This window comes from Oryctolagus cuniculus, chromosome 11 (assembly GCF_051225735.1).
Source record: "Oryctolagus cuniculus isolate XC-2025 breed Fujian yellow rabbit chromosome 11, ASM5122573v1, whole genome shotgun sequence".
In the NCBI taxonomy this organism is placed as follows: Eukaryota; Metazoa; Chordata; class Mammalia; order Lagomorpha; family Leporidae; genus Oryctolagus; species Oryctolagus cuniculus.
In genome coordinates this window covers 123697081-123723343 of record NC_142877.1, presented here as the reverse complement: position 1 = coordinate 123723343, position 26263 = coordinate 123697081, and the positions used below count along the sequence as shown (strand labels likewise).

General features: G+C 56.4%; 1 protein-coding gene and 1 long non-coding RNA gene across 9 annotated transcripts in view; one reads left to right on the top strand and one right to left on the bottom strand.

Annotated features, from left to right (window-relative positions):
• The window catches only part of SHANK3 (SH3 and multiple ankyrin repeat domains 3), a 57807-nt gene extending 37665 nt beyond the window's left edge, over positions 1-20142 (bottom strand). For 6 of the 8 annotated variants that reach the window (XM_089307837.1, XM_070053144.2, XM_089307838.1 and 3 more), the window contains exons 1-10: positions 20001-20141; positions 18341-19024; positions 17851-18054; positions 17271-17342; positions 15781-15889; positions 15554-15705; positions 15297-15464; positions 15050-15166; positions 14602-14679; positions 13908-13974 (exon numbers count right to left, since the gene is read on the bottom strand). In XM_089307837.1, coding sequence (XP_089163963.1) covers positions 13908-13974; positions 14602-14679; positions 15050-15166; positions 15297-15464; positions 15554-15705; positions 15781-15889; positions 17271-17342; positions 17851-18054; positions 18341-18643 — 1270 coding nt within the window. In that variant the 5' untranslated portion in view covers positions 18644-19024; positions 20001-20141. Of the gene's footprint in view, positions 1-13907; positions 13975-14601; positions 14680-15049; positions 15167-15296; positions 15465-15553; positions 15706-15780; positions 15890-17270; positions 17343-17850; positions 18055-18340; positions 19025-20000 lie in introns of all 8 variants that reach the window. The other 2 variants (XM_089307840.1, XM_070053145.2) reach the window with 2 other exon arrangements.
• A 147-nt stretch (positions 20143-20289) lies between these two features.
• On the top strand, positions 20290-26053 carry LOC149123665 (uncharacterized). The gene is made up of 2 exons (XR_016216464.1): positions 20290-22312; positions 23627-26053. It is a non-coding gene; the product is annotated as an uncharacterized LOC149123665 (long non-coding RNA).
• The last annotated feature ends 210 nt before the right edge of the window (positions 26054-26263 follow it).

Here is a 26263-nt window from a genome sequence, read left to right as displayed (position 1 = left end):
ATGGCCGCCACGGCTGGCGCACTGCGGCCGGCGCACTGTGCTGATCCAAAGCCAGGAGCCAGGTGCTTCTCCTGGTCTCCCATGCTCCACTTCTGATCCAGCTCCCTGCTAATGCGCCTGGGAAAGCAGCAGAAGGTGGCCCAAGTGCTTGGGCCCCTGCACCCAAGTAAGAGACTCAGAAGCAGCTCCCAGCTCTTCGCTTTGGCCAGGCCCAGCCCCAGCTGTTGCAGCCACTTGGGGAGTGCACCAGCAGATGGAAGACCTCTCTCTCTCTCTCCTTCCCCCCTCTCTCTCTCTTTGTAACTCTGCCTTTCATGTAAATAAATCGCTTTTAAAAATGGCATTTGGGGCATTACTACTGGTCTTGCAGAAGTAAAAAGAGCTCTAAGGTAATTCCACGGATAACCGTATGTCAACACGTTAGGTGAGCTACATGAGGTGGATGGATTCCACCAGGCCATCAGATTACCAAACTGACTCCAGACAAAACAGAAAGTCTAAACAGATCCATCAGTCATCATGGAACTCCCAACAGAGCCAACCACAGGGCGGCCTCACCAGTGAATCCTAAGCACTAAAAGAATTAACATGAAATCTTCTCAAGTCCTTCCAAAAACAGAACAGGAAGGAACACTTCTGAATTCCTTCTGTGATGCCCATATCACCCTGATATCAAGGCCAAAGACATTACATAGAAAGAAACACACAGCCCAGTGTAATCAAGGTAATACATCACATTAATAGAAAAAAAGAGAAAGCTACATAGGCAGGGCCAGCACTGTGCCACGTAGGCTGACCCTCCACCTGCAGCGCCGGCAGCACTTACGGGCACCAGCTCCTGTCCCGGCTGCTCCTCTTCCAATCCAGCTCCCTGCTACGGCCTGGAAAAGCAGTGGAAGATGGCCCAAGTGCTTGGGCCCCTGCAGCCATGTGCGGGACCTGGAAGAAGCTCCTGGCTCCTGGCTTCTGATCAGCCCCACTCCGGCCATGGTGGCCATTTATGGGGTGAACCAGCAGATGGAAGACCCTTCTCTGTCTCTCCCTCTGTAACTCTGCCTCTCAAATAAATAAAAGAAACTAAAAATAAAAAAGAAGAAATGCTACATGAGCATTTTTACTGACACAGAAAAAGCATTTGCCACAAACCAGCACTGCTTCATGATAAACACACTCAGAAAACTATTATTGGAAGGGAAGTGCCTCAACATCACAAGGCGTTGCTATGTTTGAAGATAGTTTGTGTCCCCAAAGCCCCAGCTGTGAGGAAAGGCTTGGTTCCTGAGGTGGTGGAATTGCTCCTGGTTTGAGATGCAATGGCTCGCTCCCACGAGCACACACCCACCACTGCTCTCAGCCACGCGTGATGGTAGACCACGCCCGTGAGCCTCCCACTCTTCAAGCTTGGGAAGCCTCTACTTCCTATGCAACCTGTCTCAGGTGTTTCACTGTAGTACACGGAGCTGAGGAACAGACAGTTCTCAAAACCCCACAGCTAACACCATCATCAAAGGCAAAAGATGGGAGGCTTCCGCTCAGATCGGAACGAGGCAAGGGTGCCGTGTGCAGTGTGTGATTCAGCGCTGGGCTGGAAGCTGTAGCCAAGCAATCAGACGAGGAGCGTAAGGAGAAGGCATCCCAACCGAGAGGAAGACGTGAAGCTGCCCCTACAGCTGCAGAGGGAAGGACCCAGACAGAAAATCCCCGAGAATCCGCCAAAAATCCTACCAGAGCCAATAAACAAACGGAATAAAGTTGTTGGGTTCAAGAGCAACACCCAAAAATTACTTGTGTTCTGTAAGCCAGAAATGAACAAAAAGGAAATTAAGAAGAGAATTCCACTTATAACAGCAGCCAAAAGAATAAAATATCTAAGACTGAATTCAACGGAGGAAGTAAGATTTGTATACTCAGCAGGCGCCGCGGCTCACTTGGCTAATCCTCCACCTGCGGCACCGGCACCCTGGGTTCTAGTCCTGGTTGGGGTGCCAGATTCTGTCCCGGTTGCCCCTCTTCCAGTCCAGCTCCCCGCTGTGCCTGGGAGACAGTGGAGGATGGCCCAGGTGCTTGGGCCCTGCACCCCATGGGAGACCAGGAGGAAACGCCTGGCTCCTGGCTTCAGATGGGTGCAGCTTGCCGGCCGCAGCGCACCGGCCTTGGTGGCCATTTGGAGGGTGAACCAATGGAAAGGAAGACCTTTCTCTCTGTCTCTCTCTAACTCTGCCTATCAAAAAAAAAAAAAAAATTTGTATACTCAAATTTTTTTAAACTGCTAAAAGATCTAAAAAAGAACATCCCATGTTCATGAATTGGAAAGCAGTATTGCTGACGTGCTAACACTGCCCAGAGTGACAACAGATTCAATCCCATCACTACCCAGATTCCAGAGTCCCTTAGCAGAAACAGAAAAGCAATCCTCAAAGCCACGTGGGGTCAGGAGAGGCCGGACAGGACGGGGAGGTCTGTGGCACAGCAGGTGGAGCCACATCCTACACCAGGGCCTGAACCAAACCCCGGCAACCCAGCATCCAGGGAGGTGACAGACGGTGGCCCAAGTGCCATGCAGCACTCATGCGAGAGACCCAGACAGAGTTCTTAGCTCCTGGCTTTGGCTTGGCCCACGCCTGGCTGTTGTGGGTTTCTGGGGAGTAAAGCAGTGAGTGGAATCAATCTCTGCTCCCCCCAGCACCGTCACTCTGCCTTTCACTTAAATAAGCAAACATTTTTTAATAGAGAAGCAGGGGCTAACAGCGTAGCACAGCAGGGAAAGCTACCAGGTGCAATGCCAGCAGCCCACATGGGTGCCAGTTCATGTCCCACTGCTCCACTTCCGAGCCCACTCCCTGTTAATGGTCTGGGAAAAGCAGCAGAAAATGGCCCAAGTGCTTGCACCCCTACTTCCCATGTGGGAGTCCCAGATGAAGCTCTGCTAATCCAGATTTGGCTGGGACTAAGGGTGGTAACTTTTTTTTTAAAGATTTATTTAGGGGCCTGCACTGTGGCGCAGTGGGTTAAAGAACTGAACTGCAGCGCTGGCATCCCATGTGGGTACTCGTTCGAGTCCCGGGTGCTCCACTTCTGATTCAGCTCTCTGCTAATGTGCCTGGGAAAGCAGTGGCAGATGGCCCACACGCTTGGGCTCTGTACCCACATGGGAGGCCCAGAAACAACTCCTGAGTCCTTGCTTTGGATTGGTCCACCCGTCACTGCTGTGGCCATCTGGGGAGTGAATCAGCCGATGGAAGATTTCTCTTTCTCTTGTCTCTCCCTCTCTCTTAACTCTGTCAAAGATTTATTATTTATTTATTTGAAAGGCAGCATTAGAAGCAGAGGCAGAGAGCGAAAGAGAGAAAGTCTTCCATTGGCTGGTTCACTCCCAAACGGCGGCAACAACTGGAGCTTCTCAGGCGCCCGCCGCTCGCCTGTTTCCAGGAAGGACCCAAGAATAACCATCAAGAAAAAGTAAACTGAGTAAATGTGAGTGAAACAAACGTTCAAACTAATGCTTCAAAACAGGAGGTCTTACCAAGCAGGCCTGCCTAAAAATGGTTGTAAAAAGATGTTTCCGTGCCCTGGAATCTCAAGGCTACGTTAAATAAAGAGACTCACTGAACATCTGCATCATTTCTAGGTAAACACTAACACGCTGATGCTGAGTACAAGCTTGAAGTCTGCCTGCACCTTCATCTTGGCCTACAGAGCACGTAGATTACATTCAGGGTGTTAGTGAAAAGCACAAAACTGCATTGTAGGATAGTACTCACCTATAGAACACTGACACAGACAGTTCATGACACTTATTAATCTACAAAGTCAGTAAGAGCTAAAAGTTCTAATTAATGTGTGTAATTAAACCTCTAGAAATACAGTTAAATAATTCCATATGTGAGGGAAGTACGGCATACTTCATTTGAGAGACAGAGAGAGTGCGCTCCCACCTGCTAGTTACTCCCCAAGTGCCTGCAACAGGTGGGGCTGGGCCGAGCCAAGCCCAGGCTGGGAGCCAAGAACTCAGCCAAGAGCTCCTGGGTGATGGCAGGAGCCCCACCTCCTGAGCCACCCCCAGTGGCCCCCAAGAGCTCCACGAGCAGGAAGCTGCAGTCGGGACCTGAGCTGGGACACTCATATTGGCCGTGGGCATCAATCTTCTTAAAAAAGAGGTGTTTTATTTATTTGAAAGGCAGAGTTACAGAGGGGGAGAGGGAGGGGGAGGGGGACGGGGAGGGGGAGGGGGAGAGGGAGAGGGAGCATCTTCCCTCCAGCGGTTCCCTCCTCAGATGGCCAGGAGCCAGGAGTTCCATCCACGTGGATGGCAGGGGCCCAAGCACTTCATCTCCTGCTGGCTTCCCAGGCACGTTAGCAGGGAACTGGATTGGAAGTGGAGCAGCCAGCACTGAAACCAGTACTCACATGGGATGCCAGCATGACAGGTCACAGGCCAACCCACTGTACCACCATGCCAGCCCCAACATGGGGTTCCTAACCGGCATCTTAGCCACTAGGCTGAACGCCCAGCCCAGACATCTCTCATACAGGAAGCCAGGAGGGTGAGTTTAAGGGAATAAAGCCTAACTTCTGTCCTCCGGCAGAACGACTGTTTCACAGTGGGAAAGAGGAAGAGTACAGGACAAACTAAGAGGTTCTAAGAAAACTCCAGGGGCCAGTGCTGTGGCGTAGCAGGTAAAGCCGCCTCCTGCAGTGCCAGCATCCCATATAGGCACTGGTTCAAGTCCAGGCTGCTCCACTTCCAATCCAGCTCTCTGCTGTGGCCTGGGAAAGCAGCGGAAGATGGCCCAAGTCCTTGGGCCCCTGCACGCATGTGGGAGACTTGGAGGAGGCTCCTGGCTCCTGGCTTAAGATCAGCACAGCTCCAGCTGTTGTAGCCAATTGGGGAGTGAACCATAGGATGGAAGACCTACCTACCTCTCTCTCTCTCTCTCTCTCTCTCTCTCTCTCTCTCTGCCTCTCTTCCTCTTTCCGTATAACTCTTTCAAATAAATAAATAAATCTTTTTTAAAAAAGTGACAGAACCTTACAGGGAAGTCTTGGCCTCTTCACATTCTGTTCTAAAAAATAAAATAAAATAAAATGGGGCTTAATATCACAACTGCCCTGGTATAAAGCCAGAAGCTGGATTCCTAAGAGGTGTACTTACCTTTCAGGCAGTCAGCCTAGCAGACTAAGGTTTGTGTCTTTTTTTTTTTTTAAAGATTTATTTTGTCTATTTGAAAGACAGAGTTAGAGAGGTAGAGGCAGAGAGAGGGAGAGGTCTTCCATCTGTTGGTTCAAACCCCAAATGGCTGCAATAGCTAGAGCTGAGCCGATCTGAAGCCAGGAGCCAGGAGCTTCATCCGGTCTCCCATGTGGGTACAGGCGTTCAAGGGCTTGGGCCATCTTCCACTGCTTTCCCAAGTGCATTAGCAGGGAGCTGGATTGGAAGAGGCACAGCCGGGACACGAATTGGCACCCATAGGGGAAGCCAGAGCTGCAGGTCAGGGCTTTAACATACTGTGCCACAGAGCCGGCCCCTAGGGTTTGTAAGTTATCCGTGGCTTCCTATGCATCATGCTGTCTTTGTTAGGTTTTTAACCCTTAAGAAAGTGGAGTCCTCGCCGCTGAAAGAGCCGAGGCTTCCTCAGCCGCGTGGCTCTCTGCAGTCCTCGCTCAGCAGCCTGGTGACCAGGCACTGCGCGGGCTCCGGGTCAAGGGCTCACATCCTCGACGTCGTCCACAGACTTCCCAAGCCAAACTCTGAGCTAAGCTTCTCTGACCCCAACTAACTCTAGGACATTCCAGAAGGACCCCTGAAACGTCCAGAAGAGAAAGATTAAACTGGTTAGGCTTTTTGATAAGTTAACTATGTGGGGAACACTGTCAACTGATAAATGATATCAAGCTTTAAGTTACATTTGTGGATACTCTAGAGCAATATGAAATTCCTAGAAATCTGGCACAGTGCTGTCAGCCATCATTTTGGTTATGATGTTAAAATACTGCATGTCACAAAAAATAACCAAGTTTCTTGTCAGCGGGATAATTATTAGAATGGGCCCTCATCAGAACTTCACCATCGCCATCTTTGGTCCTGCAACCAACTACAGTGTGAACTTTTCTCTTCTCCAAGGAGCCACACAGGCTTCTGAGGAATCCCAGAGCCCTGATGAAGAGGCTACAAGTGCAGTGGGGACTGTCCCCACAGCTTGGCTGTGACAGCTTCAGATGAGGGTCATTCGTCTGTTGTTTGTGTGAAAGAGTGAGAGAGAGAGAGGAGGAACAGAGGTGGGGAGAGACCACCTGCTGGTCCATCCTCCACATGGCGCAACAGCCACGGCTGCAGATGCAGGGAGCAGAGAGTGAGCCAGGAGTGCCAACCAGGCCACTCCACCTAGGGGGCAGAGGGTGAGCCAGGAGCGCCAACCAGGCCACTTCCACCGAGGGGGCAGAGGGTGAGCCAGGAGCGCCAACCAGGCCACTTCCACCGAGGGGGCAGAGGGTGAGCCAGGAGCGCCAACCAGGCCACTCCACCGAGGGAGCAGAGGGTGAGCCAGGAGCGCCAACCAGGCCACTCCACCGAGGGGGCCCTCACCCGCTGCCACCAGGCACCTCAGCAGGAAGCTGGACCGGGAGTGGAGCAGCCACTCTCACGGGCGCTATGACAGGGGACGCCGCCATTGACAGCGGCAGCTCCACCTGCTGTGCCACAACACACACCGTAACTTCTCACTTGCAATTCTGCTTGTTCTTTATTTTAATGTTTTAGTTTCCAGACTTAAGAATCTTTTTTTTTTCATTTTCTCTTATGCTATCTATAGCTTGTAGCAATTTGGTAAAATATACTTTTCTGAATAAAAATTGAAATGTTGGCTTTTTCTCTCTGCCTAATCTTGTAGAATTTGGAAAGCTACTTGTGGATATTTTTATTTTATGACAATATAGTTATTTGCATAAGTTCAATAAGAATCTGTTCTCTTCCCTGATCTGATGGTTACACATTGTATACATGTATTGAAACGTCAGCAGTACCCATAAATATACACAATTACTGTGTATCAACTGAAAGTGAAAATACACTTAAAAAAACAATCTAGGGCAGGCACTTGGCCTGTCAGTTAAGACATGGACTGGGGGCCGGCGCCGCGGCTCAATAAGCTAATCCTGCGGCACCGACACACCGGGTTCTAGTCCCGGTTGGGGCACTGGATTCTGTCCCGGTTGCTCCTCTTCCAGTCTAGCTCTCTGCTGTGGCTCGGGAGTGCAGTGGAGGATGGCCCAAGTGCTTGGGCCCTGCACCCCATGGGAGACCAGGAGAAGCACCTGGCTCCTGCCTTCGGATCAGCGCAGTGCGCTGGCCGCAGTGCACCGGCTGCGGCAGCCATTGGAGGGTGAACCAACGGCAAAGGAAGACCTTTGTCTCCGTCTCTCTCTCACTGTCCACTCTGCCTGTCAAAAAAAAAAAAAAAAGGACGTGGACTGGGATGCCCACACCCCACATCGCAGCGCCTAGCTTCAGGCCCCTCCTCTACTCCTGACTGCAACTCATGTGCTACACCACAATGCCGGCCCCAAAATAAATCTTAAAAATCTGGGGCTGATGCTGTGGCACAGTGGGTTAAGCTGCAGTCTGAAGCACCAGCGTCCCATATGGATGCAGGTTCAAGTCCAGCTGCTGTACTTCCAATCGAGCTTTCTGCTAATGAGCCTGGGAAAACAGAAGATGGCCCAAGCACTTGGCCCCGAACCCATGTGGGAGACCCAGAAGAGGCTCCTGGCTCCTGGCTCGGGACTGGTCCAGTCCTGGCTGCTGCAGCCACATGGGGAGTGAACCAGCAGAAGGAAAACCGATCCCTCTCTCTCCCTCCCTCTCTCTAATTCTGACTCTCAAAACCAACTTAGAAAGAGCCTCTGTGGCTGATCATTCCCAGGCAGATCTGATGTGACTTCACCAGGCAATCGCAACGTAGAAACTGGGATGGTCATGGGGAGAAAAGTCAGGCTTCAGAAGGAAGCGGCCGTGCACCTGTTGCTAGACTGCAGCCCTGTACATCGTTTTCAAGTCCATGTCCACCGTAGACTGGCTGCAGACCAGAAAAACACACTTCCCGCTCAGGCCCAGACACCTGGACGCGCTCCCCTCCGGACTCAGCTGTTTGTCTGCCTCCGATGCCCAACTTCCTGACAGCAAGAGCACCGCTCTGTTCTACACTCTCTCAAGGATCCTGAATGTGTGTTCACAGCCATCAGCGACGAGCCAGATGGTCTCGCTGTGATTAGAGCAACAAAAATGAGATGAACAACAAGAGGAATCTTTCTTCCTCAAGCCGGATGCCGGGACTCAGGAGTTCCACAAGAAAATCCAGCCGCTGACGCCCACGTCTGGTCGATCTCATAAAGAGGGGCAGACCCAAAGTGGGGAATCGCTGAAGAAAGAATTCCTTCTGGGAGGTCATTAGACTGGACCGGCTCTGGCACTTTAAATTCCTGTAGGAACAAACCAGAGCCCAGCGTAGACAGCACAGCACCAATCAGAAGCCACCACCTAACTTCCAGCCAATCACAACTGTTTCCCTTGTCTTCAGAGCCCCTCTCTCGCACCTCCCAGCAGAGGGTGCCTGGGAGCCCTTTGGGGCCTTGCATTATCCAGCTCATGAACGGGTGAATGATAAACAAGTTTTAAACTTACAGGGGGCAAGTGTTTGGCCGGTGGATTAGGACACTACTGGGGACGCTCACATCCCAGAGTGCCAGGACTTGAGTCTCAGCCTCACTCCTGACTCCAGCGCCCAGCCAGGGCAGGCCCCGGGAGGCAGCAGTGATGGCTCAAGCAGCAGGCTTCCTGCCACCCTGGTTGCATTCTGGGCTCCTGGCTTTGGCCTGGCCCAGTCTGACCCACGTGGGCATCTGGGGAGTGAACCAGCACATGGGAGCACTTTCTCTCTCTCTCTCTCTGCCCTTCAAATCAATTTTAACAATAAAATTTAAATAGGATTAAGTTATTCTTTTATCAGATGTAAACCCTCATAACTTTAGATTTGGCAATGAATTCTTATATGTCAAAAGCATAAGCAACAAAATGAATGCATTTGGGCCACTGCTTACAAAGCTGGCATCCCACATCAGAGCGGCGGCTTCAGTTCTAGCTCCTCCCCTTCCAACCCAGCTTCCTGCTAATGTGCCTGGGAAGGCAAAAGATGGCCCAGGTGCCTAAATCCAACACCTACATGGGAGACCAGGATGGAGCTCCTGGCTCCTGTGGCAGCCACTTGGGGAGTGAACTAGCAGATGGAAGATCAATCTCTCTCTCTCTCTCTGCACCCCCCCCCAATCGCTCTGCCTTACAAAAAATTTATTTTTAAAAAATTAAAAACTTTTGTACATCAAAGAACAGAAAGCAAAAAGTTACCTGAGCAAATACGAGAGTATTTACAATCATTAATGATTTGTTTAGTATGCAGAGCATATAAAGAATCCTCACAACATATAACACACAGTATAAGCCACTCAGTTTTAAATTGGGGGCCAACACTGTGGCATAGAAGGTTAGGCCTCCACCTGTGGCACCAGCATCCCATATGGGTGCCAGTCCCATATGGGACTTCCGATCCTGCTCCCTGCTGATGGCCTGGGAAGGCAGTAGAGGATGGCCTGGGTATTTGGGCCCCTGTACCCACATGGGAGACACAGGAAGCTCCTGGCTCCTGGCTTTGGATCAGCCCAGCTCTGGCCGTTGCAGCCATTTGGGGAGTGAACCAGTGAATGGAAGACCTCTCTCTCTCTGCCTCTGCCTCTCTGTAACTCTGTCTCTCAAATAAATAAATCTTTAAAAAAATATATGGGCAAAGAGGGGGCTGCCACCTATGATGCCAGTATCCCATAAAGGCACCAGTTCAAGGCTCGGCTGCTCCACACCTGATCCAGCTCCTTGCTAACGCACCTGGGGAAAGCAACGGAAGAGATGCAGTTCCAGGCTTCTGGCTCCATCTGCCCAGACCCAGCCATTACAGCCATCTGGGGAGTGGCCCAGTGGATGGAAGATCCATCTCTCTCTCTCTCTCTCTCTCTCTCTCTCTCTCCCCCCCCTGCCTCCCTCCCTCCCTCCCTTTCAAATAAATAAATCTATCTTTTTTAAAAAACAATGGTGAGGAGGGCACAGACCATCTGGCCTGGCTAAGATACCCATGCTCCGCACCAGGACGCCTGGGCTCAAGGCCTGGCTCTGCTCTTGACTCCAGCTTCCTGCCAGTGCAGATCCAACTTCAGTCTGGTGTGGTCCAGGCCCTGGCCATTGCAGGCACGTGGGGACATGGGGGCTCACTCTGTCTCTCTCTCTCTCACCTCTCCCTTTCTGTCTATCTCCCCACTGCCTCTCAAACAAACAAAATTACACAGAAAATATGGGTGAGAGGTGCGGTGCGACCACTGCTGGAGATGCTAACATCCTCTTTTTTTTTTTTTTTAGGTTTATTTATTTATTTGAAAGAGTTACAGAGAGAGAGAAGGAGAGGCAGAGAGAGAGAGGTTTTCCATCCACTGGTTCACTCCCCAGATGGCTGCAATGGCCAGAGCTGGGCTGATCCAAAGCCAGGAGCCAGAAGCTTCTTCCAGGTCTCCCACATGGGTGCAGGGGCCCAAGGACTTGGGCCATCTTCCACTGCTTTCCCAGGCCACAGCAGAGAGCTGGATCAGAAGTGGAGCAGCCAGGACAAGAACTGGCACCTATATGGGATGCTGGCACTGCAGACGGCAGCTTTACCCACTACGCCATAGCAATAGCCCCGCCCCATCCTATATCAAGGGTTTGTTCAAGTCTCAGCACCTCCACTTCTGATCCAGCTTCCAGCTAACACCTCCTGGGATACAGCAGATGAGGGCCCAAGGGCTTGGGCTCCTGTCACCCAAGTGGGAGACCCCGATGGAGTTCCAGGTACCTGGCTGGGATTTAGCCTGGCCAGACCCTAGATGTTGCAGCCATTTGAGGAAGGAACCAGAGGATGGAAGATCTCTTCCCCTTGATGCCTCTCCAGTAGATTAGAGTAGACTTCTCCAGTAAATTAAAATAAACATATATACACTTTTCAAAGTACATGGGCAAAGGACTGGCATTTCTCCAAAGAAGACATATAAATAAAAGCAAGCACGTGAAACGTGCTCAGTATCATTAGGCATTAGAAAAATACAAAAATACTGGCCCCACCCTAAGGGGCCAGTACTGTGGCACAGTAGCACAGTCACATCAGAGTGCCCATTTGGGTCTCAGCTGCTCTGCTTCCAATCCAGCTTCCTGTTAATGCACCTGGGAAGCCAGAAGATGGGCTACACGCTTGGGCCCCTGCACCCACATGGGAGACCTGCACAGAGATCCTGGCTCCTGGTTTCAGTCTGGCCCAAACCTCGTTATTGAGGCCATCTGGGGAATGAACCAGCAGATGGATGCTATATATATCTCCAAGTAAATCTTTTAAAAATACAGTGAAATGCCCCTTCACACCTCCCAGGATGGTTGTAATTAATAAACAGGAAATAAGTATTGGGAAGAATGTAAACAAAAGGAAAGCTCATACACAGCTGGTCAGAGTGCAAAATGGTAGAAGACCGTGTGGCAGTTCCTCACCAAGTCACACAGAACTCTCACGTTACCCTGCAGTCCCACTCCCAGGCACATCCCCCAGAGCTGCAAACAAGTGCACACACACAGGTCGACAGAGGAGCGGAGACGGCACACACCGCACAACTGTTAACAGAACTGTCAGGAGCAGGTAAATCACGGGACCAGAAAGTTGGCAGCTAACAGGTGTGGGGAGGGGCTAAGGAACACCACTCCTGGGCGTGGGCTGCACAACACAGTGAATGTAAGAAGTGTCACTGAATTATTTACTGGAATGATTAACTTCTCGTTCTACACGTCTCACCTCGACTAGAAAACTAAACAGGCTGTCGGCTCGCCTAGCCGCAGGGCACCGTCCCCGAAGCCCCGCTGTGGACTCCTGTGAGCAGTGGGGCCCAAGGACCTGCCCTGGAATGCAGAGCCCCAGGCCCCACCCAGACCCAGTGCAGAGTCGGAATCTGCACTGACCAGGCCTCTGGGTGGCATTTCCAGGACATCTGTCAAACCCACTACAGGGCAGTGAGTCTAGGAGAACATGGGTGTGCGCCCAAGAGAGAACGTGGACCCGCCAGGCTGCCCAAGGCCACAGAGGCAAATCCCAGCCCTGTCCCCAAAGAGAAGCACAAATCCCAACCAACAGACCCCGCCAGGCAGGCAGGTTCCCTGAAGCGGGAGGGAGCCCCTGTCTGGCTCCACTGGCAGTGCAGGTCCCATCCAGGGGCCTGAGGCCCGGGCTAGGACTCAGCCAGATCTGGGAATGACCGTGTGCAGCAGGAGTGAGGGGACACAGACCTGACTCGCCCAGACCCAGACAACTCTGCCTCTGACTCCTGGGGCCTCGGCAGCCTCATTCACTGGGGGGGTCACGGAGATGAGGGGTTCACAGCCGATCCCAGGAGTGTACCGCCCTCATCTGGCTGTGCCGCCAGAGCACCTGGGGCCAGCAGAGCTCACAGCCCCTGCCCAGGCACCAAGCAAGCACACCAGAGCTCGGATGGGCAGGAAGCCGGTGACAATCCAGGAGCCCTGGTACTTCTGCGCACATCACAGGTCTTCCTGCCTCTCAGCCTCATCGCCAGCCAGCTCGGCCTGTAATCAGCTGCACCCAGGCTACCTCGGTATCGAACGCCACAGGAGACGAAGCGAGACGGGGCCAGTCATGAAGGACTTCAGTGCACTTAGGGGAAACTGAGGCACTACAGCCCGCAGACAGGAGAGATCACATCCACATCCAGGGTCCGGCCAGGCCAGCGGCCAGCTCCAGACGCTTACAGCATCTCCCAGGCGACCTCTGTGCCCTAATGCAAACCCCAAACTTCCCCGCCGCACTCTCACCCGAGCTCTGACCCGGCCCTGTGCCAATCCACCTGCTCAGCCAGTCCGCTGGCACGAGGGCGTCACGGGGGGGAGGGGCTCACAGCCAGGCCAAGGCAGCGGCTGTTCAGGGGAACTCTCCAGTCCCTAAACACAAACCTGACCTTAACCTCAACTCCAGTCCCAAATTCAACTTCAGTCCTCACCACAATCCCGTGTTGAAACCAGCGAGATTCTAACCCCAAAGCCAGCCCCAGCCCACTGCTGCCTGCAGTCACTTCAAATTTTAGAATCTCCAAAGCCTAATGTGGGGACAATGCCAAGTAACCCTCACGCCCGACGGGGAGCCACATTCCAGCAGTCTGCACCAAGGTGACAGGAGGGGCTGAGAGCACTCCTGGGGGCCAGCTGGTTGGGAAGGGGCAGTGTCTCCTGCAGCCCGAGCCCCACTCACAGGATGGCCCGGCCTGGCAACACGGGCACCACACCCCTCAGAGGCCCAGGAGGGGCTGAGGCACCTCCCTCCCACCTGCCCAGTCACATGGGCCAGGCCACTGGGAGCTCAAGGCCCCTTGTCCTCAGGGCACTGCCACCGTATCCCCAGCCTCATTCTGGTCCCAGTCACTGTTCTTTGCAAGCAGGTTGGAGAGCGAGGGGCGCTACACCCTCTCTGCATCCCCACCCGGAGCAGAACCCACTGCCCCCACACGCCATGCTGGTCGCTCCTAGGACTGAGTGGGAAACACAGGTCCTGACCCCAACTTCAACCCCACGCAGCCTCAGCTGGCCCCTAAGCCCAGTGCTGCCCAAAACCTTCATCCACTCCACACAGGTCTTCCCTGCATACAGCCTCTACCCCTGCAGGGGCCACTAACTGACCCCAGTGACACACGGGGTTGCTGAAGGAAGAGATCAGCCACATGGGCACATGGCTGCCGGGCCCTGGGACCCACGCAAACCCACACTCAGAGGGGTCCCCGTGGGCAACACTCACCGACGTCGGAGTCCTTGTGCGTCTTGATGACCTCCGCAAGCTCAAAGTTCCCCGCGATGATGGCCACCTGAGGGGTCAGCAGGCAGGGGGGGCTGAGCCACACCAGGGCACCCCTTTCCTCAGCACGTTCTCCTGTCTACGACTGGGACGAGCCCCAGTCTTCTGGGTCCGGGGGCTTCCCAGACATCAGACTACTGATAGACACTGGTCACCTCTCCTGCCCTACCCCTGCCCCCAGCCCTGAGTCTGGCTGTGCAACAGACCCTGGGTGGCTCCTTCTCGACCTGCCCCAGACCCTTGGGTCCCTCACCTCCCCAGCCGCACAGCCACAGCAGCCACAGGCCTTTGGAGGCCTCTGCTCCCACCGACACAGAGTCCCTGCTGCTCCCTTGCTGCGCCAGTGTTCCCGACTCCCCCACAAGTCCCAGGCCACCTGGGCATCCAGTACCAACACCACCTGGACTAGGCCTCTGGGGTCAGGCCCACACCTGTTCTCCAGTCTTCTCACCTCCCCACCCCCATCCCGGCCCCTCTAACAGGGCTCTCTCCCTGGAAGGGTGAAGAACCTCCCCACGTGCTAGGCACTGCACCGGCAAGCACCCCGACCTCCTCCCCCGGCAAGCCTGGGCACGGGAAGAACCAAGGTCCAGAAAAGCCGAGCCACACAGTGCTGCGCCCGCCACGCCCCGGGCACCTGGAAGGCCGTCTGGCTGTTGTAATTGCGGACGTCCTTGTCAGCGCCCCGGAAAAGGAGGACACGGGCACAGCTCTCCTGTTGGGGACAGTGGAGGTCACAGCTGGGGGCTGCAGAGATGCTCATGGACACACACGTGGGTGTGCGTGGCACAGGACTCACACGTGCACACTCACACCTGTGTACTCAGAATACGCGAGTGGCAGGTAGGTGCATACAGGCAGCTCCTACCTGGCTGTTTTGCACACAGGTGTGCATGGGGTGTATGTGCACACCCAGGCCCACGAGGCCATGCTATAACCACAACCCACGGCATGCACAGAGGAGTAGCGTCCAGGCTGGGACGTGCACCGGTACACAGGCACACACACACCTCAGGCCGGCATGCCCACATCCTAGACGCACACAGTGGGCACAGACACGGCAGGTGCAACCCGCAAGGCCATACCTGGTTGTAGAGGGCACAGATGTGCAAGGCTGTGTTCCCTGAGGCATTCTGGGCTCCCATGTCGGCGCCGTAGAACAGCAGGTGCTCCAGATGCTGCACGTGCCCAAAGCGGCAGGCCTGGGGAAAGGGTGGTGCTGCAGGTCCCCGCCCCAGCCCACCACAGATGAAGCTAGGACCCCCTCCACTGTCACACAGAGAGCAGGACGCCTGCCCCTGACAGAGCCTGGGACTCGCACACCCTGCCTACCTGGTGGATCTCCTGCCAGCCATTCTCATCAGTGGTCCCCAGCTGAGCATGGTCATGGAGAAGCAGCTCACAGCAGAGAGCATCCCCGCCCCCCAGGGCACTGTGGTACAGGGGAGTCAGGCCACGGCTGTCCTTGTAGTCAGGCGAAGCCCCCAGGTCCAGCAGGGTCTGCGGGCAACACGCCTCAGCATCTGTGTCAGGCCCACTTCCTCCCCCAAGGCCACATGCACCCCAGAGCAGGGCCCTGCCCCACTGACCGTCAACGCCCCTGCATTCCGCTGGCGCGTGGCACAGTGCACGGCGGTCAGCCCGTCGCGGGTGCGGAAGTCGAGGTGGGCACCGCCATTTCGCAGCACCTTCAGCAAGTCCGTGGAGTTGTCCAGCTGGGCTGCCAGGCTCAGGGGGCACTCTGGGTCCAGAAGGCAGGTCGAGATCAGGGTCCCAGTCACTAGAAGGCTACCACCCTCCCAGCCCAGCTCCTCACCTCCTGAGTCAGGGTCATGGAAATTGGGGTCCAGCCCCTTGTCCAGCAGGCGGGCCACCTTGTCTGTGCTGTGCAGCTGGACATAGTCCATGAACTTCTTCAGATTCGCCTACAACACCAGGGTCCCAGTCAGCCGCACTGTGGCCACTGTCACCTGGTCATCACCCACCTTCCTCCAGCAAGCCTAGGGTAAGGCGTACACTGCCCCACCCCATCAGTCTGACCCGTCGGCCAGCCTGTGCCACCCTCAGCCCAGGCACCACTGGAAGCCAATTCCCCACACCTCTCAGCCTGACTCCAGCCAGCCCCTCACCAAAGGCACAGAGCTCCAGCTGTGTGCCCAGGAGACTTCCCCCAACTCAGTCAGGCTCTGTGCCCCCTGCCCTAGCGCGTCAACCTGCCTCGCCTAGAAAGCCCCGACCTGTTCACTCCCACAGCACCTGCTCTTTCTTGGGTCCATCGTCCTTGCCAGCTCTCCCCAGAGCAGATGGACACCCTCAGGAGCCCCTCCCCACCTGAGACACCTGCTCCCCGAAACACGCCTCAGACTGTGGGTAAGTCCACCCAGCAAGGGCTCACTTGACCCAGCTGCTGCACAAGGCAAGGTGTCCCTGCCAAAGGCCCCAGGCCTTCTGGAAACACTTGGAGAAGAGGCCGCAGGGACCACTGCCGTGGGAGGCGATAGCCCACCACCACCAAGGCGGTCAGGGCTGTGCTAAGGAGCTCTGAAGAGCAAGCACCACCACGCCCAGCTGGTTCCTGAGGAGACATCCGGTAGGGGGTTCTCAGGATGACCAGGGCCAGCTTCTGCAACGGCTTCTCCCCAGCCACAGAGCCACGGCCCTGACGGCACCTGCCCAGGGGAGCCTGAGGCTCCAGGGTCAGATGGGGTCATAGGGCACAGGGGTCCTCTCTCCAAGGCTCTAGACCCCGTCAAAGAAGTATCCATCAGGCAAATGGCCACTGGCCCTCACGGCCTACAGTGGGGTCTCAGAGACCCTGTGTGCCCACGAGGAGGGGCTGCAGCGTGCATCCTGACCCCCCAACACTCAGAGGAGACGCTAGGGGCTCCCAAAGAACACCAAGCAGAAAAGGCCCCTCGCAGGTGCGCCTGGGGTCAAACAGGCGGTCATGAGAGGGTGACTTCACTCCTCAGGTACAGTTTCCTTACCTGTGAAGTGGGGAACTAGTCCCTTTCTCCCCGAGAGAGAGAAGTAATGAGAACCTAATCGGGAGCGCCCGGCCAGGGTGCCCGCCTGCTGGGCTCCCTCTCCCTAACTGCCGCATAGCCAGTGTCCATCCGCCTTCCTCCTGCCACTCACCCAGGGGCTCACCACAGCTGTCAGCCACCGTCTCATGAGACACCCCCCACTACCCCACCACAGGCCCGACAGGAGACAGGCTGAGCCAGTGCTTAAGGGCCACGGTCAGCCCCACGCGGGGCTGGAGGCAGTGGCCACTCTGCAGCCACCCCCACGACGTCTCTTTACCTTCGTGTGAAGCTTTGCAAACTGCTTATCGTCAATGAGGTTCTGGGCATAAACTCGCCGCTTGTAACGAAACTGCTCGGGGAGAGACAAGGTGGAGGGAAGGCCATCAGCCAACAGAGACACCACTCACCCAGCCTCGCTGCAGACCACGTGGTCCCAGACACGCTGACCACACGGTAGACAGGGCAGTCACAGAGGCTGCCCCCACCACGCTCAGCTGCAGTGCGCAGGTCATGGGAGCCGCCAGAGGGGCCAAACGTGCCCACAGGTACGGTCACCCAGGCCACACACACCTCAGCCACTCACTGCTGCCCACCTCCCAGAACCATGGTGCACGCGGCCACCACACTGCCCCCTGCTCAGTGCATGTGCCAGCGCCACCCACTGCACGCTGCTCACTGCACCACGGCTCTCTGCACGCTGTCCACTGCACGCATCGCCCAGGCACACCGCACAGGGCGCTCCCGCCCCCCGCCACAACCCTAACCCCCCCGGTGCACCTCCTGGCCCTTCCCGCTCCCATCATAGAGCTCGGCGGTCGCACCCCGCGCGCTGCCCCGGCCCCGAGTCCGCGGCTCACCTCCAGGTAGGGCAGGGGCGTGTCCAGGTTGGGCGGGTAATCCCGCAGGAGCCGCTCTTCGTCCAGGAACTTGCCCGCGCGGCCGCGGGAGGGCGGCTGGAAGAGCCCGTAGTTGAGCGCGTCCTGGAGGCTGTGGTTGAGCGCGCACAGCACGCGCTGCTTGGCAGCCCACACGGGCGCGGCCGGGTCCAGGCGCAGGCACTTCTGCGGCGCAACGGACTCGTGAGCGCTGCCCGACCCCGCCCGGCCCCGCGCCCCAGGGCCCCCGCGGGAGCGCCGGGCTCCGGAGCCCGCGCCTCCGCGCTCCGCGCTCCGCGGCCCCGCCCCGGGGGCTGGGCTTCCCTGGGCCCCGCCCCGGCGCTGGGGAGGGTCCCGGCGGAGGCGGCGGGGGAGGGGTGAGTAGCCGCGGGCCGGGGGTCTGGCGCGCCTAGCGGGGGGCCGGGGGCGTCCAGCTGGGTGCTGGGGCGCTGCGGGCTGCGCGGGTGCTCACCGTCTGCTGCAGGTCCGGGATGCCGATGCGCACGACCACGGCGCTGGCCCCGGGGCCGTCCATGCCCGCGCCGGGGCCGGGGCCCGGGCCGGGGCCAGGGCCGGCAGCGGCCGGGAGCGGAGCGCACGGGGACTCCGCGCGGCGCCCCGGCCCCCCCTGGCCCCCCGCCGGAGCCCCGCCGACCGCACTGCGCGGGAGGGGGCCGGGGGGGGCCGGGGCCGGGGCCGGCGCGGGGGACAGCGGCTCCGGGGGCTCCGCGGGAGCGGCGGCGGCGGCGGCGGCGGCGGCGCGGCTCAGCTGCATCGGCCCCGGCTCAGCTCGGCGCCTGCCTTCCCCGGGGGCGGGGGCGGCGGGGGGAGGGGGCCTGAGCCGGGAGGGAAGCGGGGGCGGGGAGGGGGCTGCACCGGAGGCGGGGGCCGGGAGGACTCGGGGCCGGTCGGGCGGGGGGGGCACTGCGGGGTCCCAGGGGGGACGTGGGCGGAGGGCGAGGCCCGGGCCCCGGGGCGGGGGCCGCGGGGGGCTATTCGGGGGGTGGGGGGAGTGGCTGAGCGACGAGGGCCACGCCGCCTTCCGCTGCGGGCGGGCACCCGCCGGCCGGGAACCGCGCCGCGGAGGAGAGGTCCGGGCGCGGGGGTCCCGGCGCCGGGGCGGGGGCCGCGTGGGGCAGGAGGCGCAGAGGCAGGGCTGAAAGGGGGACAGAAACGGGAGGGCTGGCTTCCGGGGGTGACTGTCGCTCCCCCACTTTGCTAACCCCTACTCCAGACCCGGAGGCGCTGGCGAGGACCCAGCCCTTCCCGGGGGTCGGACGGTGGGGACCCCGGCCTGGGGCTTTCCCGGCGCCCTCGGAGTTAACCCTTCGGGCCGCACCCGGCGCAGTTCCGCGCGGCTGCCCCCGACCCAGCAGCCGAGTTTGGGGAGTTGGCCGCGGACTCCCAGGCCCCCTTTCCTAGCCCTCCGCGGACCCTCGGGTCGGCCCGGAGCCAGCGCCTGTCGCCCCCTCCCCGTCGCCTTAGCGACGACAGGATGGGGGCGCGACCTGCGGGAAGGGCTTAGGGGAGGGGGCGCCCAGTCTCCACCTGCCGCGGGGAGTGAATTTTAGTTTTGCGCGTTGTCGTGGCAACGGGGAGGGGTGGTGAGTGGGCGGCGCGCGGAGCCCGGCGCAGAGCCCGCTCGGGCGCCGCCGCCCCCTTGGAGCGTGCGGGGCTCCCGCCCAGAGACCTCGCAGGACCGCGGGTGCCCCGCGCCTCGAGAGCCGAGGGCGGCCCCTAAAGGTCTGGAGAGTCCGGAGGTCTCGCCGGGCGGCTCCCGACTCCTGCCCAGCTCCGGCGCGCCACACGCTCGACCTCCAACGCAGCCCGGCGGAGGGGACACCCCTGCCCAGGGCGTTGGTGCCAGATCCTCCAAGACACTGGGCTGTTCCTGAGCCTCCTGGGAATAACCTTGGGGTGCCCAGCGCCCCACGCACCTTAACCCTTGCTGACCGTCCCCATGGCAGCCGGGTCGTTCCGGAAATGCCCTGGCCCCCCACACAACTGTGCTGGGCCCGCTCGCCCACCTCCAGAGCGCTCCCTGGCCCCCACAAGGCTTTCTGTCCTCTTCTCCGCCCCAGAACGGCCTCTGGGCAAACCCCGGCGCGAGGCCGCTTCTCGGGAACACTCACCCCCTCCTGCCAGACCCTGAGGAGCAGTCTCTGCCTCCCTGGACACGCTGACCGCACCACGGAGCCTCCCGCGCTGTCTGCGGGGCTCCTCTTCTCCCTGAGCCGGGTGGACCCTCCCTGCGGGGGGGAGTGGGGCCCCAGGATGCCCAGGCTTCCCGCCCTTGTCCAGGCTCCTCCCAAGGCCGCTGGCCTGCCCGGAGCGGGGCCGCCAAGGGCCCCCTGGGGATTGGGGCAGGATGGGAGTGGGGGAGAGGGAGCAGGAAGGGGCCGGGAGGCTCCCTTATCTGCAGGAAGCACCTGGGGAAGCAGAGGACTGGGTTTCCTGCGGCCCAGCCCCGGAGAGCGGAAGCGTGAGCTTCCCGGCCCTTGGTGTCTCCACCATCTTCCTGCCCTTGTCTCTGCAGTCCACAAGCGCTCTGCCAGCTCCCTCCCTGCCTTCCCAGGCCTGCACCTGCCTCTCAGTCCACTGTGGCCGCTTCACAGTGGTGGACAGTGCTCAGCAGGGCGCACCAGCAGTGGACAGGATGGGGGAGGCTGCCCCCTTCCCACACCCAGAACTTCAGACCATCGCAGGGTCTCCTGCCTTGACCTGGGTGGGCCCAGAGCCCCCTGGCCATGCAGTCCCTCCTGGCCCAATGGGAGCCCTTCCAGCCTCCCCTGCCACCCCACTCTAGCCTTGAGACCTGGCTGACCAAGAGAAAATCTGACATCTTTGAGTCAGGAATTTGACGCAGCTGCTCAGTGCCACTTGGGATGCCCACATCCCCTACCAGAGAACCTGGGTTCCAGCCCCGACTGCCCCGATTCCAGCAGGCAGCAGGTGATGGCTAAAGCACTTGGGTCCCTGCCACCCGTGTGGGAGACCTGGTTTGCATTCAGTTGTGGGCGTGCGGGGAGTGAACTAGCAAATGGCAGTTCTGTCTGTCTGGCTGCCTCTCTGCCTCTTAAATAAAATAAGTAAAAAGATTTTAAGAGGAAAATCTCACATCTTTGCTAACTGGCACGCAGCAGATGGGTGGTCCCTGCTGGCTGGCTGGGTTCTGTGCACCTGTGACCTGCTGACCCCTCAGCCCCACCAGCACTGCCTGGCAAGCAGCAGAAGTAGCAATACCTACAAGCGCTCGCAAACATGGCGTGCTCCCTGCACGGCCCCTGCCGGGGGAACTCACCCACCCCACCCCACCCCCGCAAAGCCACCTCAGCGGCCCGTCCACGCTCCTGGGTGGCCCCTCTGCTTCCTCCTGCTTGCATCAGGGCCAAAATTCTAGAAAATCTCTCATCATCTCCACTTCTTCCCACCTCCTATCACACGTTCAGACAAACAGGCCACATGGGCCTGGGGGAGCTCTTGGGCAGACCCCCCGAAGAGTGCCTGGCGGAGGCGTGGGAGCTCGGCCACCCGACAGCTCAGAGCCCACTGAGCCCGAGGCGTCCCCGCAGCGTCAGCATGCGGCCTTGGTGCCACAGGCCCCTCCTGGCTCCTGCAGCCCAGCCCTGCCTGCTGGCCCACCAGCTGGCCCCCGTCTGGGCCAGGTCCTTGGCCTCATTTCAGCTGTTCCTGCCATGCCACTGCCATCACTGTGTCCAGCCACTTCCTGCAGCCTCTACATCTCCACTGCTACTGTAGACCCACCTGCTTCTCTCTTTAATTGTGTCAGTCTTCTCTTGTTTGGTATGCTTGTTAATATGCATGTATGTAAATATGCACGTATGTGTTAATAGCTGTTAATCTTCTAGAACCCCAACTGCATACTCCCTTCACGCTCCTCACCCCACAGCCCCTGCAAATGTCCCCCACAGGCCACCACTGTCGGGGACCACGCAGCATGTGACCTCTTAGTTGAGAGACAGGGCTGGACAGGCCAGACCTGATAGTACTGATAACGCAATCTTGTGTGACCTTGTGCCTTAAGGCCTTGTAACCTTTCCCCTACTTGCATTAGCATTGCAGCTACAAGATAAGCCCCTCCTCCTTCCCCCTCCCGATACCCTGCCTCCATGATATATAAGTGTGTGGTTGAAAAATAAAGTCGCAGCTTGATCGGCACCTGTCTTGCTGCCATCCTTGTGTCTCCTGTCCCTTTCATTTCTCCTTCTAGGTGCTCGGCCCCAGTTGCTGTCCCGCGGGACGGGACAACTGGCGCCCAACGTGGGGCTCGAGTGCGGCCCTTGGGGTTCGAGTGCCTGTGAGATTGGAGGAACGCCGCCTTCCAGGAGGAAAACTTGGATCCAAGTGATTGTGCGACCGGCTCGGAACTGCCCACCCGAGATCATCAGCATCGGTCGACGCTGTGGAGTGAAGACGGCGCAAGGTAAGTGACAGCCATGGGACAGGCATTATTGTCACGGGAAATGTTCATTTCAGGTCTCAGGGAGGCCCTCAAGACACGAGGAGTTCGGGTTAAAAATAAGGATCTAAAGGCATTTTTTGAGTACCAGGGTCACTCTCAGAAGGTAATGCCCAGGCAGATGCTGCTACAAGGCTTACCTTCCCCACAACTGTGGGATCAGTGCAGGAAGCTCAGAACTCAGAAGGTAATGCCCAGACAGATGCTGCTACAAGGCTTACCTTCCCCACAACTGTGGGATCAGTGCAGGAAGCTCAGAACTCAGAAGGTAATGCCCAGACAGATGCTGCTACAAGGCTTACCTTCCCCACAACTGTGGGATCAGTGCAGAAAGCTCAGAACTCAGAAGGTAATGCCCAGACAGATGCTGCTACAAGGCTTACCTTCCCCATAATTGTGGGATCAGTACAGGAAGCTCAAAACTTGCATAGGTTGCATCACTTAAATGCTCAATCTCTCCGTTTGTTTTGTAAAATTTCACGAGAACAGGCTCGTGAAATAGTCAAAAAATGCCCCTCATGTGTTACAAGCCAACCTGTACCGCATTTGGGAGTCAATCCGCGTGGTCTTCTCCCTAATCAACTGTGGCAAATGGATGTCACACACTTCCCAAAATTTGGCAAACTAAAGTATCTCCATGTCTCTATAGACACCTATAGTGGCTTTGTCTTTGCCTCCCCCCACACAGGAGAAGCTGCTAAGGATGTTATCTCGCACCTTATCACAGCTCTTTCTGTACTGGGAAAACCTGTTAAGATTAAGACAGACAATGGTCCTGCTTATGTCAGCACTAAGTTTAAACAATTTTGTGAGGCGCTCCATATTAACCACATTACAGGAATTCCCTACAATCCACAGGGACAGGGAATCGTTGAAAGAGCCCATCAAACACTAAAAACTTGGCTCACTCGGCTTGAAGCCACTTCCTTGTCTTTTGCCTCTCCCCGCGACCGATTGAATCATGCGCTCTTTGTGCTAAACTTCCTGACCTTGGATAATAATAATCATTCAGCTGCGGACCGTCATTGGCACCCTTCCCCTGATACGGCTCCGCCTATGGTAATGTGGCGAGACCCCCTCACCAGTAGCTGGCACGGCCCAGATCCAGTACTTGTTTGGGGACGTGGCTCAGCCTGCATCCTGGACCAAAAACAATCGGCACCAAGATGGCTACCTGAAAGATTAATTAAACAAGTTAATCCACCAATTCCTACAAATAATGATGTTGTTCCAGAGCCTGTACTTGGCCCTGAGAACGCCTTTTCTTTATACCCACAGGAATGAAACGACCTGGCTGGACGCTACTGGGACTCATTACAGGACTCCTTATTATTGCTGGAATTGTTGCCATTGTTGCTATTTGAGTATCTTATCTTCTCTCTATTCTCTCCTCCCCTGCTACATTTCCTGAGGGCTCACTGATTAACCCCTCCAAAGGGCCCTAATACAATGGCCCTCAGCCTTGCTCTCCTGATGATGGCAATCTACACCATCCATTGGGCTCCACCAGTCTTTGCAGGGCTTGACAACCCTCAGGGCATTCAAAAATACCTTCAACAGCATCACCCTTGTACCTGCTCAGGGGGCATAATAGTATCCTTCCCACGCTCAAAAGCCGCATTTTACACAAGACTGCGGAGATAAAACTGCTTATCTGACCGTCCCGGGTTCCCGATGGTTCTGTGTTCCCAAACCTAAGCTAGACTCTTACCGCACTGGGGATCAGTGCCCATCAGAGTGCAATAAAACTATCCATTACTCCGTGTACTCCTCCTGTTATACACAGTATCAAACCTGTAATAAGGGAAATCAGCGTTTACTGTTTGCTGTTATATCAGGAGATTATGAGGGAACGTTCGGAGGAGAGTTGTCCTCTTCACGCTTCAGCTCCCCCTCCTGCCCCACTAAGGGACAAGTAGCCTGCTGGTACCCTATAGCCCCTGTGGGAGTGTCTGACGGTGGAGGCCCTCAGGATACCCTTACTAAATTAAAAACACAAAAGGTACTCGAAACTGTATTTGAAAGCCTTTACCCTTCCCTCCAATACCACCCCCTGGCTAAAGTTCATTCCAGAGGAAATAAAGACTTGGATGTCAATACCATCGATATCCTTAACAACACCCATAAACTGCTTAATCTCTCTGCCCCAAACCTTGCAAGAGACTGCTGGCTCTGTTTACGCCAGGGACCCCCCCTTCCTCTTGCCATTTTTCTACCGATTAATAATACCCTTGAGTTCAATAGTTTCTTGGGCCACCCCCCTATGCAGCCCTTTCCCGTTCTTCCTGTCCCAACGGAAAATATCACTTGCCTTTATAAACCTCCCAACAACAATCCCTTCGATATCGATGTAGGCCTTGCTCCTTTCTGTACAAATAATGTAACAGTAAACTACCCTCTTTATGCCCCTAATTCCACCGTTTTTGTATGTAGGGATAATTTAGCTTATACCATTTTACCAACAAATTGGACCGGTAATTGCATGCATGCTATACTTTTTCCTGATATAGAGATTATCAATGGAGATACCCCTGTTCCTATCCCCTCCCTTGATTATATTGCAGGGAGACAAAAACGAGCTATTCAGTTTATTCCTTTATTAGCCACATTGGGAATTTCCTCAGCTATGGTTACAGGATCCACAGGACTAGGAATCGCGGTCCACAAATATAGAGAATTGTCCCAACAACTTATTAATGATGTGCAGACCCTATCCACCACCATTCAGGACCTTCAAGATCAAATTGATTCCCTAGCGGAAGTGGTTCTACAAAATCGTAGAGGCTTAGACTTGCTTACTGCTGAACGGGGAGGTATTTGCTTGGCTTTACAGGAAAAATGCTGTTTTTATGCTAACAAGTCCGGCATTGTTCGTGATAAAATCAAGACACTTCAAGAAGATCTGGAGCGTCGTCGACGTGCCATGGCTGAAAATCCCTTTTGGACTGGATGGAATGGACTGCTTCCCTATTTGCTACCGCTTTTAGGCCCCATTGTTGGGTTGCTTGTTGTGGTATCTATAGGTCCTTGTCTCCTCAATAGGCTGATGACCTTTATCAGACAACAAGTAGATAATTTAGCAGCCAGACCAATTCAAATACATTACCAAAGTCTGGCCATGGAAGATCCCATGGAAAACGTTATCTCTCTCTCTGGCCGGTGAAGTCTGGCCAGTGAGGTCACAGTCCCTCCAACAACTGACTCTCCCCTTCGGTCTGCTGCTGCCCCAGTCGGGAGCCCAGGAAGGGCCCCAGGCCTATCAATAAAATGAGCAGTAAGCCAATGACGGGCACCTTCCCGGAACCTCACCCACCTAAGACAGGAGTCCTTGGGGACTGGCAAGGATATCCAATGACGGGTAAGAGGTGATGGAGCCCCGGGTCGATTCCTAAGACAGGCACTGCTCACTCATCATGCTTGGCCTAACCGGTAGCCATTTCTGTTTAATTGATAAGAAAGGGGGATATGTCGGGGACCACGCAGCATGTGACCTCTTAGTTGAGAGACAGGGCTGGACAGGCCAGACCTGATAGTACTGATAACGCAATCTTGTGTGACCTTGTGCCTTAAGGCCTTGTAACCTTTCCCCTACTTGCATTAGCATTGCAGCTACAAGATAAGCCCCTCCTCCTTCCCCCTCCCGATACCCTGCCTCCATGATATATAAGTGTGTGGTTGAAAAATAAAGTCGCAGCTTGATCGGCACCTGTCTTGCTGCCATCCTTGTGTCTCCTGTCCCTTTCATTTCTCCTTCTAGGTGCTCGGCCCCAGTTGCTGTCCCGCGGGACGGGACACACCACCAGGACCTGCTTGCCACAGACCACACAGGTGTGGCTCCTGGCCCCCTTTAAACTCGCCTCTCCCTTGGTTTCCATGACAACTAAGAGGGTCCTTCCCTCCCAGTCCCCCCACCAC